Source organism: Salmo salar, chromosome 17 (genome assembly GCF_965601325.2).
Source record: "Salmo salar chromosome 17, fSalSal1, whole genome shotgun sequence".
NCBI lineage: Eukaryota > Metazoa > Chordata > Actinopteri > Salmoniformes > Salmonidae > Salmo > Salmo salar.
This window is the reverse complement of record NC_138307.1, coordinates 30,829,524-30,843,478: the sequence shown is the minus strand read 5'-3', so window position 1 is coordinate 30,843,478 and position 13,955 is coordinate 30,829,524. Positions and strand designations below refer to the sequence as shown.

At 40.4% G+C, this 13,955-nt stretch overlaps 1 protein-coding gene across 1 annotated transcript; it reads right to left on the bottom strand.

The window, feature by feature from the left end:
- Window positions 1-302: 302 nt before the first annotated feature.
- On the bottom strand, window positions 303-13,717 carry LOC106595447 (uncharacterized). The gene is made up of 3 exons (XM_082964422.1): window positions 13,620-13,717; window positions 9,499-9,747; window positions 303-7,811 (listed from the first exon to the last, which is right to left on the bottom strand). The coding sequence occupies exons 2-3, from the start codon at window positions 9,701-9,703 to the stop codon at window positions 6,772-6,774; spliced, it is 1,245 nt and encodes a 414-aa protein (XP_082820548.1). The 5' UTR covers window positions 9,704-9,747; window positions 13,620-13,717; the 3' UTR covers window positions 303-6,771.
- Window positions 13,718-13,955: the final 238 nt, after the last annotated feature.

The following is a 13,955-nucleotide window of genomic DNA, read 5'->3' as shown; positions in this document are numbered from 1 at the left end:
CCCCAATAGTAACTGGGTCATTATTGGATTGTGGTGGTAATGCTGTCCCTGGACTTTGGCACCATATAAAAAATGACAAATACATTTATTTAACAATAAACATATGTAAATCCTTTATACTGATAAACATATATTTGTATGCATTGTAGAAAATACTGGTGCCTAGATAATGGGCTTGCTCCAGTGGTGATGTGTAGAGATGTAGTAACATGTTTTGACTAGATAAATAGAAACATATTATTTTGAATGACATGAATTAAACAAAGACATTGTATTTTCTGTATAGATACACCCCCCCAAAACAAGGTTACATTTTTAATTAGCAGATCAATTCAGTTCATTAAAGTTATCCAAATACATGAATCATCAATGGCTAACATAATGAATCTAGTTTAAAAACACATGCAGTCATTTCATAGCCTGTGTATCATTAAACAAAAGTCATTTAGTAGTAAAAAAAAGATCCACCCAGGACCAAGTTTAGAAAACCCTGATTTAGCAGACACTCCCATCCAGAGCTACCTACAGCTTGTGGATTCATCTTAACATAGCCAGGAGAGACAACCACACATCAGTCGTATCCCAACCATGTATCATAATACAATACAAAATACCATATACAGTGCATTCGGAAAGTATTCAGACTCCTTGACTTTTTCCACATTTTGTTACGTTACAGCCTTATCTAAAACTGGATAAATCGTTTTTCCCCCCCTCACCAATCTACACACAATAATACATAATGACAAGACAAAAACATCACACTTACATAAGTATTCAGACCCTTTACGCCGTACTTTGTTGTAGCACCTTTGGCAGCGATTACAGCCTCATGTCTTCTTGGGTATGACACTACAAGCTTGGCACACACTTTTTGGGGAGTTTCTCCCATTCTTCTCTGCAGATGCGCTCAAGTTTTGTCAGGTTGGATGGGGAACATCGCTGCACAGCTATTTTCAGGTCTCTCCAGAGATGTTCGATCAGGTTCAAGTCCGGCTCTGGCTGGGCCACCCAATGACATTCAGAGAATTGTCCCAAAGCCACTTCTGCATTGTCTTGGCTGTGTGTTTAGGGTCGTTGTCCTGTTGGAAGGTGAACCTTCGCCCCAGTCTGAGGTCCTGAGTGCTCTAGACCAGGTTCTCATCAAGGATCTCTCTGTACTTTGCTCCATTCATCTTTCCCTAGATCCTGACTAATTTCATAGTCCCTGCCGCTGAAATACATCCCCACAGCATGATGCTGCTACCACCATGCTTCACCATAGGAATGGTGCCAGGTTTGCTCCAGACGTGACACTTGGCATTCAGGCCAAAGAGTTCAATCTTGGTTTTATCAGACCAGAGAATCTTGTTTCTCATGGTCAGAGTCCTTTAGGTGCCTTTTGGCAAACTCCAAGCTGGCTGTCATGTGCCTTTTACTGAGGAGTGGCTTCCATCGGCCACTCTACCATAAAGGCCTGATTGGTGGAGTTCTGCAGAAAAGGTTGTCCTTCTGGAAGGTTCTTCCATCTCCACAGAGAAACTCTGAAGCTCTGTCAGAGTGACCAAGGCCCTTCTCTCCCAATTTCTCAGTTTGGCCGGGCGGCCAGCTCCAGGAAGTCTTGGTTCTTCGAAACTTCTTCCATCGACACAATCCTTTCTCGGCGCTCTATGGACAATTCCTTTAACCTCATGGCTTGGTTTTTGCTCTGACATGCACTGTCAACTGTGGGACCTTATATAGACAGGTGTGTGCCTTTCCAGATTATGTCCAATCAATTTAATTTACCACAGATGGACTCCAATGAAGTTGTAGAAACATCACAAGGATGATCAATGGAAACAGGATGTACCTGAGCTCAATTTCTAGTCTCATAGCAAAGTGTCTGAATACTTATGTAAACAATGTATGTTCTATATATATCAATTGGAAAAATTTTGTAAAACCTGTTTTTGCTTTGTCATTAAGGGGGACTGTATGTAGACTGATGAGTAAAAAAAGCAATTTAATCAATTTTAGAATAAGGCTGTACCGTAACAAAATGTGGAAAAAAGGAAGGGGCCTGAATACTTCCCAATGCACAGTTTGTTTATCGATCAGCGTTTTTAATATTAAGTACATTGCTTCGCTTTACAACAGGAGTAGCATACACGGCTTGCATGAAAATAAACCGCGGGAAAAACATGACATATAATTCAGACATATTATTTAGTATATGTAAAGACAAGATTAACTTCATTACATTTCTATTGGTTGACAATATTGTCACTTGTGAATGATGTATTATCACTCGTGAATGTTGTCCAGCGTATGCAGTCTAAAGCAAGAAACAGCACATGCCTTTTTCCAAATCATAGTCACACGCATCATGTAGCATAACTCATAGCCCTATGTTTTAATAAGGTTTATATCACAACTAAAAATGTCCAAATAACACGAAACGTAGCCTATAGACTAGGACCCCTGGAACACAGAGAGCACAGAACCTAGTGAAAACGTGTTCTTTAAAGCCCAGTCATTGATCCTACAGAGCCTAGTGAAAACATGTTCTTTAAAGCCCAGTCATTGATCCTACAGAGCCTAGTGAAAACGTGTTCTTTAAAGCCCAGTCATTGATCCTACAGAGCCTAGTGAAAACGTGTTCTTTAAAGCCCAGTCATTGATCCTACAGAACCTAGTGAAAACGTGTTCTTTAAAGCCCAGTCATTGATCCTACAGAGCCTAGTGAAAACGTGTTCTTTAAAGCCCAGTCATTGATCCTACAGAGCCTAGTGAAAACGTGTTCTTTAAAGCCCAGTCATTGATCCTACAGAGCCTAGTGAAAACGTGTTCTTTAAAGCCCAGTCATTGATCCTACAGAACCTAGTGAAAACATGTTCTTTAAAGCCCAGTCATTGATCCTACAGAGCCTAGTGAAAACGTGTTCTTTAAAGCCCAGTCATTGATCCTACAGAACCTAGTGAAAACGTGTTCTTTAAAGCCCAGTCATTGATCCTACAGAGCCTAGTGAAAACGTGTTCTTTAAAGCCCAGTCATTGATCCTACAGAGCCTAGTGAAAACGTGTTCTTTAAAGCCCAGTCATTGATCCTACAGAGCCTAGTGAAAACGTGTTCTTTAAAGCCCAGTCATTGATCCTACAGAACCTAGTGAAAACATGTTCTTTAAAGCCCAGTCATTGATCCTACAGAGCCTAGTGAAAACGTGTTCTTTAAAGCCCAGTCATTGATCCTACAGAGCCTAGTGAAAACGTGTTCTTTAAAGCCCAGTCATTGATCCTACAGAACCTAGTGAAAACGTGTTCTTTAAAGCCCAGTCATTGATCCTACAGAACCTAGTGAAAACGTGTTCTTTAAAGCCCAGTCATTGATCCTACAGAACCTAGTGAAAACGTGTTCTTTAAAGCCCAGTCATTGATCCTACAGAGCCTAGTGAAAACATGTTCTTTAAAGCCCAGTCATTGATCCTACAGAGCCTAGTGAAAACGTGTTCTTTAAAGCCCAGTCATTGATCCTACAGAGCCTAGTGAAAACGTGTTCTTTAAAGCCCAGTCATTGATCCTACAGAACCTAGTGAAAACGTGTTCTTTAAAGCCCAGTCATTGATCCTACAGAACCTAGTGAAAACGTGTTCTTTAAAGCCCAGTCATTGATCCTACAGAGCCTAGTGAAAACGTGTTCTTTAAAGCCCAGTCATTGATCCTACAGAACCTAGTGAAAACGTGTTCTTTAAAGCCCAGTCATTGATCCTACAGAACCTAGTGAAAACGTGTTCTTTAAAGCCCAGTCATTGATCCTACAGAGCCTAGTGAAAACATGTTCTTATTTTCACCATAAAAATGCATTATTACATTTGTAGACTTATGTAAAATAGTTTATTATTTATAATGCTATGAGTAGATTGGATAGTCATAATTCTGACTAATAATATCACTCAATCACTGTTTGCAAAAAAGACCATTCAATGCATGACTGAGCGCGTATAGCAGGCCTGGGCTATAATAGGTACGGCCTGGGTTATTTCAGATACTGTCTGGGCTATAACAGATACGGCCCGGGTTATATATCACATACGGCCTGGGTTATTTTAGATACTGTCTGGGTTATAACAGATACGGCCCGGGTTATATATCACATACGGCCTGGGTTATTTTAGATACTGTCTGGGTTATAACAGATACGGCCCGGGTTATATATCACATACGGCCTGGGTTATAACAGATACGGCCCGGGTAACATATCACATACGGCCTGGGTTATAACAGATACTGCCTGGGATATAACAGAAATTGCCCGGGTTATATATCACATACGGCCTGGGTTATTTCAGATACTGCCTGGGTTATAACAGATATGGCCCGGGTTACATATCACATACGGCCTGGGTTATTTCAGATACTGCCTGGGCTATAACAGATACGGCGCGGGTTATATATCACATACGTCGTGGGTTATATATCACATATATTATATCAGATACGGGTTATATCAGATACGAGAGAGCTGCCCCGGCCAACTGGAAGTGCTGTTATTGTGAAGTGCAAACGTCTAGGAGCAACAACGGGTCAGAAGCGAAGTGGTAGGCCACACAAGCTCAAGGAACAGGACCACCGAGTGCTGAAGCGTGCAACACTCACCACCGAGTTCCAAACTGTCTCTGGAACCAACTTCAACACAAGAACTGTTCGTCGGGAGCTTCATGAAATGGGTTTCCTTGGCCGAGAAGCCGCACACAAGCCAAAGATCCCCATGCGCAATGCTAAGCGTCAGCTGGTGTGGTGTAAAGCTTGCCACCATTAGACACCGTGTTCTCTGGAATGATGAATCACACTTCATCATCTGGCAGTCCGACGGACAAATCAGGGTTTGGTGGATTCCAGGAGAACACTACCTGTCCCAATGCATAGGGCCAACTGCAAAGTTTGGTGGAGGAGGAATAATGGTCTGGGGCTGTTTTTCATGGTTTGGGCTAGGCCCCTTAGTTTCAGTGAAGGGAAATCTTAATGCTACAGCATACAATGACATTCTAGACAATTCTGTGCTTCCAACTTTGGCGCAACAGTTTGGGAAGGCCCTTTCTTGTTTCAACATGACAATGCCCCCGTGCACAAAGCGAGGTCCATACTGAAATGGTTTGTCGAGATCGGTGAGGAAGAACTTGACTGACCTACACAGAGCCCTGAACTCAACCCCATCGAACACCTTTGGGATGAATTGGAACGCCGACAGTGAGCCAGGTCTAATCACCTAACATCAGTGCCTGACCTCACTAATGCTCTCGTGGCTGAATGGAAGTAAGTCCCCACAACAATGTTCCAACATCTAGTAGAAATCCTTCCCAGAAGAGTAGAGGCTGTTATAACAGCAAAGGGGGGACCAACTCCATATTAATGGCCACGATTTTGAAATGAGATGCTCGATGAGTCCGTGTCCACATACTTTTGACCATGTAGTGTATGTATTCCCCACGATTGTATTTTGAAAATATTGTGATATGTCTGGCTTGGCCTCTCTACTTGTCAGACAGTCTCAACTCAACAATAATCTGCCAAAATTGTGCACGATGCCTTTCCTTCCGACTGTAGACAATTCAATTTAAAACAATCCACAACTTATTTATATTTTAAAGAAGGTAACGATCCTCTGAGGCCAAATCATACTTTAGTAGCCTATTTGGAAGGATTTTATTTATTTCTGTATAGACAGGAGTAGGCTAATTAGGCTATACAATTTTGGCAATTTAATTCAATTAACTTTAGTGAAAGCTTAGCTTCCTCTAGCCTTATAGACACGCTGTAACCTCCATTCGCTATGCGAGTGCATGCTACGGATGACATGGGTTTTTTTAATTGAAAAAGATGTCTACACATATATTAGTAGGCTGTATGTAAAGACGAGATTAAATTATGAACAGTCTGATGGTTGAGAATATGATCAAGTGCTTGTCAAATTGTGAATGAGAGACTGATGAAGTGTGTGCAGCCTGTGTAAGAAACAATGCAGAGCTCAGGCCTTTCATCCAACTTTTTTTCAAATCATCATTAGACTTGCATCATGCAGCCTTAGAATGTATTAAACATCTAAACATACATTTAAATCCCAACTAAAGTTGCACAAATAAATCTAAAGTAAGCAGATAGGAGGACCTGTTAACACAGAACACAGAATAGTGCACACTTCCTCTGAAATTCTTGGGGGAATCATTTCTTTATTTCAGCTATGCTCAATCGTGTGCTAAATGAACTAGTGTTGCCCACAGCCATATGGCCAAGCCAGATCAGGACCTAACATACTGTAAGGACTGTCTGCTAAATGAACTAGTGTTGCCCACAGCCATATAGCCAAGCCAGATCAGGACCTAACATACTGTAAGGACTGTCTGCTAAATGAACTAATGTTGCCCACAGCCATATGGCCAAGCCAGATCAGGACCTAACATACTGTAAGGATAACTCAGAATATGCTATTTTGTTCTTCTGAAATAGGCTACATTTTCTTTATATCATGTTTCTTTAGACCTGTATAAAATAAATAATGGATTTATTGTGAAGGTGTAGACTATATTAAATGGATGTATTATACTTTTTACAATGTAGATGTTTCAAAAGGTCCGCATCAGTGGCTTGTAGGCTATGCGTGGAAGCCAGGACATGCTAAACATGTTTAGGTTAATTACCGGTTAATTACCATGAGACCGGTAATTATTTATATGACAATCACCGGCTGACACAATGTCATGGCCGCCACAGCCCTAGTAATAAGGCTTCTCTCCTGTGTGTATACGTTCATGTGTTTTTAAGTTGCCCAGTCGAAAGAAACTTGCCCCACAGGCAAGAGCATGTTTAAGGCTTCTCTCGTATGTATACGTTCATGTGTTTTTAAGTGTCCCAGTCGAGAGAAACTCACACCACAGTGAGAGCAGGTGTAAGGCTTCTCTCCTGTGTGTGTTCTCTGATGAACTTTTAGCCCAGTTGATGTTTTAAAACATTTTCTACAGTCAGAGCAGTAATAAGGCTTCTCTCCTGTATGTATACGTTCATGTGTTTTTAAGTTGCCCAGTTGCGAGAAACTCGCCCCGCAATCAGAGCAGGTGTAAGGCTTCTCTCCTGTGTGTGTTCTCTGATGAACTTTTAGCTCAGTTGATGTTGTGAAGAATTTCACACAGTCAGAGCAGTAGTAAGGCTTCTCTCCTGTATGTATACTTTCATGAGTTTTTAAGTGGCCCAGTCGAGAGAAACTCACCCCACAGTCAGAGCAGGAGTAAGGCTTCTCTCCTGTGTGTGTTCTCTGATGAACTTTTAGCTCAGTTGATGTTGTGAAGCATTTTCCACAATGAGAGCAGGAGTAAAGCTTCTCTCCTGTATGTATACGTTCATGTGTTTTTAAGGTATCCAATCGGGAGAAATTCTTCCCACAGTCAGAACAGAAGTAAGGCTTCTCTCCTGTGTGAATACGTTGGTGTTTTTTTAAAGTCCCCAGTTGAGCAAAACTCTCCCCACAGTCAGAACAGGAGTAAGGCTTCTCTCCTTTATGTATACTTTGGTGTCTTTTTAAATGGCTCAGTCGAGAGAAACTCTTCCCACAGTCAGAGCAGGAGAAAGGCTTTTCTCCAGAGTGCACACTCTGATGATCTGTCAGAGAATGTGATGTTGTGAATCTCTTCCCACAGTCAGTGTGGGAATAAGGATTATCTCCTGTGTGTATTTTTAGGTGTATTTTTAGCCCTGATAGAAACGGGAAAATCTCCTCACAATGTGGGCAGTGGTGAGACCTCTTAGCTCTGTGATCTTCCTGCTGTTGCTCTCTGGATGTAGAGAATGTCTCAACATGGTCCCCTGTGTGAACAACAACAGAAAAACCAGTCAGGTGGTGTGATAAACATATGACATATCCTCTTCTGCCTGTACCGGGCGACATACGTACACTACCGGTCAACAGTTTTAGAACACCTACTCATTCAAAGGTTTCTTTAATTTTACTATTTTCTACATTGTAGAATAATAGTGAAGACATCAAAACTATGAAATAACACATATGGAATCATGCAGTAACCAAAAAAAAAAGTGTTAAACAAATCAAAATATAATTTATATTTGAGATTCTTCAAATAGCCACCTTTTGCCTTGATGACAGCTTTACATACTCTTGTAGGCATTCTAAAACTTTTGACCAGTAGTGTATCAGTAGGCTGTACAATACATAGGAGAATACAACTATTCTAAAACTGGGTAAGAGTTGAAATCTAAAAAGGGGCAAAAGTTTGACAATTATGAGCCATATCATCCTCCACTCACTATCACAAGGGTTATAAACGACACAGACTTATTTCATAAAACTTTATAACACTGGCAGATTGTCTACTTCACTTCTTTAGTCTACTCTCTGAGCACTCCAGATAACCCAGTGAATAAAACATATGCTGGCAATACTGGTGTCAAACCCCAAGACTCAGTATCATGAAATAATATCTACCTTCTCATAAAAGAGTTAATCATAAAACAGGACAGAAACTTTTCATGCACAGTGGAAAGTTATAACGATCAACACAAACTTTGCAGGGGTCAAGTTAACGCAGAATTCTGGATTTTTCACGCAGAAAATAAAATGATAAAAACGCAGAACAAATTTCTTGCTGTAAACGCATATCTAAAATGCTTCTTACTGTAATTTCTGCATCAAAGATGACATCATGTTCTTCAGTTGCACTTCTCCATTCGGATGAGAATTCACAAACGGGCATTCTATCAGCAGACAGCACTCTGACTGATGTGGAGCTACTGTTCTCCATCATTCTATCAGCAGACAGCACTCTGACTGATGTGGAGCTACTGTTCTCCATCATTCTATCAGCAGACAGCACTCTGACTGATGTGGAGCTACTGTTCTCCATCATTCTATCAGCAGACAGCGCTCTGACTGATGTGGAGCTACTGTTCTCCATCATTCTATCAGCAGACAGCGCTCTGACTGATGTGGAGCTACTGTTCTCCATCATTCTATCAGCAGACAGCGCTCTGACTAATGTGGAGCTACTGTTCTCCATCATTCTATCAGCAGACAGCTCTCTGACTGATGTGGAGCTACTTTCTCTGGTACTTTTCTTGATGTAGCCAGACTACTTTTCTACAGTAAAATGCCAGATTCACTTCAAGCAACACATTAGATCAGGAAATGTAGCTGGCTACATTCTTTCTATGATAAACACTAGAAATATGATGACCATGCATCGTTTTAGCAAAAAAAAATACCCTGATTTTCATTGTAAGCTCATTTACTTGAGTGGCCGCTAGCCAATTGGTGTTGCAGTTCTGTTGCCATCTGATGAAAATGAAGCTATTTTCTGCCTAATGTGTTACACTAATGTATTTTCTGTGAAGGAAAACAAAGTATAGTTGCACATCCCTGGTCATTCTATTGAAGCAAGAAACACTTTACTTTCAATATAAAATGCAGGTGAAATTGTTTAAAATTCAGATTTTTTGATAGTCCACCTTTTGACCCCTGGATCGAACCTGTGCTTACCATCACAAACAGATTTCCCAATCTCCTCCTCCTCTTCTTCATCTTTAATGTTGACATTCAGCTCCAGTGTTTGACTGCAGTCTTCCAGCTTCACTGATGCCATCTCTGGATCCTGCAGTGCAAACTGGGCTCCACTGTCACAATCAGGACCCAGTGACTGAAGGTTTGGACTCAGTGTGGAAGGAGAGTGGCAGGCTGGGTTCATCCTCACTGTTGATGTTACCGGCCTCAGACTTAATCGGAGTCGGCCTGTAGTAATAAAGAGAAACGTACCAAAAAAGTTAGTCTTGAAAGTTCTGGCGCTTTCTTTATTCTCTAAAAATATATTTGTTCTTGTTCAATTATCTAATTTCAATAGATCAGTTAGCTAAGCTTCGACAACAAAACATTCATTGATTCACATTAGACAACTGCAAACTAAGTGCACATAAACTATAATACATTTCTGAAAATGAAATAAATGCATAAATGACAAAAAAAAAATTCAGTCCAAGGTTGCAGTATGTTTTAGGCAGTACTATGTACTATTTACCCGAATATCAATCAAATGTATTATTTATAAAGCCCTTTTTACATCAGCCGATGTTACAAGGTGCTGTACAGAAACCCAGCCTAAAACTCCAAACAGCAAGCAATGCAGGTGTAGAAGCACGGTGGGAAAACTCCTTAGCACAGGTTCTCCTTGTCTTCACATCAAAAAACAATAGTATTTCCTGTTCACACTATAATAACATGTATAGATAAACATAGAAACAACTGAATGTCTCTGAATATTACTACACATGATAATCATTACATTCAGCTTCAAAACAGTAGTGCAACTGTGAAAATTGACTCTCTGAAGCACCGGGCACTGATAGCCTCTTCGCTCCGGGAGACCTGTGATTGGTTCTGACTCTAAACTTGTTCATATTGTTCATTATCAGGTATCCTATTGAAATATTGAGTGCCATATTCTGTTTTATACACCAGAAGTTCATGGTTATCTGTAGGAGGAATTTATATGGTGGAGGGCAATTAAGCTTGGAATGTACTGAGTAAAGGAAAGGCAATCACATGGTTGCAGTCTCTGATAAGGGTGGAGAGAGGTGGTTTAGTGAGGAATGGAGGTCAGGTCAGATTAAGGGAGAAGGAACAGTTTATTACCCGCATCACATAACTTCCTGCCTAACAATAAAGATGTCATGTTTAGAGGGAAGGAGGACCCTCCACCCAAATTGGGGTATATATTAAAGGTCGACCGATTAATCGGACTGGCCGATTAATTAGGGCCGATTTCAAGTTTTCATAACAATCGGTAATCGGCATTTTTGGACACCGATCATGGCCGATTACATTGCACTCCACGAGGAGACTGCGTGGCAGGCTGACTACCTGTTACGCGAGTGTAGCAAGGAGCCAAGGTAAGGTGCTAGCTAGCATTAAACGTATCTTATAAAAAAACAATCAATTTGAACATGATCACTAGTTAACTACACATGGTTGATGATATTACTAGTTTATCTAGCTTGTCCTGCGTTGCATATAATCGATGCGGTGCCTGTTAATTTATCATTGAATCACAGCCGACTTCGCCAAACGGGTGATTTAACAAGCGCATTTGCGAAAAAAGCACTGTTGTTGCACCAATGTGTACCTAACCATAAACATCAACGCCTTAAAATCAATACACAAGTATATATTTTTAAACCTGCATATTTAGTTAATATTGCCCGCTAACATGAATTTCTTTTAAGTAGGGAAATTGTGTCACTTCTCTTGCGTTCTGTGCAACAGAGTCAGGGTATATGCAGCAGTTTGGGCCGCCTGGCTCGTTGCGAACTGTGTGAAGACTATTTCTTCCTAACAAAGACAGCCAACTTCGCCAAACGGGGGATGATTTAACAAAAGCGCATTTGCGAAAAAAGCACAATCGTTGCACGACTGTACCTAACCATAAACATCAATGCCTTTCTTAAAATCAATACACAGAAGTATATTTTTTTAAACCTGCATGTTTAGTTAAAAGAAATTCATGTTAGCAGGCAATATTAAACTAGGGAAATTGTGTCACTTCTCTTGCGTTCATTGCACGCAGAGTCAGGGGATATGCAAAAGTTTGGGCCGCTTGGTTCGTTGCGAACTTATTTACCAGAATTGTACGTAATTATGGCATAACATTGAAGGTTGTGCAATGTAACAGCAATATTTAGACTTATGGATGCCACCCGTTAGATAAAATACAGAACAGTTCCGTATTTCACTGAAAGAATAAACGTTTTGTTTTCGGAATGATAGTTTCCGGATTTGACCATATTATGACCCAAGTCTCATATTTCTGTGTGTTATTATATTATAATTAAGTCTATGATTTGATAGAGCAGTCTGAGCAGTGGTAGGCAGCAGCAGGCTCGTAAGCATTCATTCAAACAGCACTTTACTGCGTTTGCCAGCAGCTCTTCGCAATGCTTCATGCATTGCGCTGTTTATGACTTCAAGCCAATCAACTCCCGAGATTAGGCTGGCAGTACTAAAGTACCTATTAGAACATCCAATAGTCAAAGGTAAATGAAATACAAAGGGTATAGAGAGAAATAGCCCTATAATAACTACAACCAAAAACGTCTTACCTTGGAATATTGAAGACTCATGTTAAAAGGAACCACCAGCTTTCATATGTTCTCATGTTCTGAGCAAGGCACTTAAACGTTAGCTTTTTTACATGGCACATATTGCACTTTTACTTTCTTCTCCAACACTGTGTTTTTGCATTATTTAAACCAAATTGAACATGTTTCATTATTTATTTGAGACTAAATTGATTTTATTGATGTATTATTTTAAGTTAAAATAAGTGTTCATTGTTCATTCAATATTGCTGTAATTGTCATTATTACAAACAAATAAATAAATAAATAAATATATATATATAAATAAATATATAAATATATATATATATATATATATAACATTTTAAAGTAAAAACCTACAGGAGGGTATCTCTCCAGGAACAGGGTTGGAGTTAAAACCTACAGGAGGGTATCTCTCCAGGAACAGGGTTGGAGTTAAAACCTACAGGAGGGTATCTCTCCAGGAACAGGGTTGGAGTTAAAACCTACAGGAGGGTATCTCTCCAGGAACAGGGTTGGAGTTAAAACCTACAGGAGGGTATCTCTCCAGGAACAGGGTTGGAGTTAAAACCTACAGGAGGGTATCTCTCCAGGAACAGGGTTGGAGTTAAAACCTACAGGAGGGTATCTCTCCAGGAACAGGGTTGGAGTTAAAACCTACAGGAGGGTATCTCTCCAGGAACAGGGTTGGAGTTAAACCTACAGGAGGGTATCTCTCCAGGAACAGGGTTGGTGTTAAAACCTACAGGAGGGTATCTCTCCAGGAACAGGGTTGGAGTTAAAACCTACAGGACATAGCCTTCCAGGAACAGGGCTGGAGAGCCATGATCTAAAATGTGTGGAATGGTGAACACATTCTCACGTCAAGTTCAGTTTTTATAAGTGCCAACTTTTGAGTGAAAATTGGCTCACGCGTGTTTTGTGGTATATTTTGTATGTATGCAGTTTATCAACGAGGCCCCAAGACTTCGGGGTCATGGCTAGAAGGGATCCAGCTTTTGTCAAATGACCGTCAAAAGGTTGATTTTCTTTGCATTTTAGCTAACCCTAACACTTTTCCAAACCGAATTATCCTAACCTGCTATGCTAATTATCCTAACCTGCTACTAAAAGTCAAATATGACGTTCATTTGACAAAAGCTGTATCCCTTCTGGACTACCCATTACCGTCTCCCAGAGCGAAGAGGCTACGGCACTGCCTGCACTTTAGTCTGTTGACCGAGTGGGCGACGCCATTTTACCAGCTTGTGAACAACATTTTACAGAAAATCAATAACATATAAAACGAACTCAAAAATCTCAAATGAATGGAATCTTTATGAAATTACCTTGACGAACTGTATATTAATTAAATCAAACACTAAGTCTAACGTTAGCTATGTTTTTAGCACGTTCTTCACACACTCGATTTGACACATAAATAACACGTCATAAAACCTTCACAGGTTTGTTACCTAAAATGTTATGATATGTTCTTTCGATAATAGAAAGTTTAAACGTGCTATTACATACCTGTAGTAATACATTTGAAACGGACACAAAGGTTATCCCTTTGACAGCACAGTAGTGGGTCGTCGTTCTTCTTCTTCTTCCGTGGGGTTTAATGGCGGTTGGCATACAATATGTTGCATTACCACCCCCAACTGGACTATCGTATAAATCCATTATACTTTGTGATACAAAACGGGACAATGGGAAAGGGGAAAAAAACACCATTAAAACTAACCTTACACTTATTAAAAACCCACTACTGTGCCCCTATCTACTCCTGCATCATACTACGGTGGCCCTATCTACTCCTGCATCAAGCTACTGTGCCCCTGTCTACTCCTGTACCATGTTACTGTG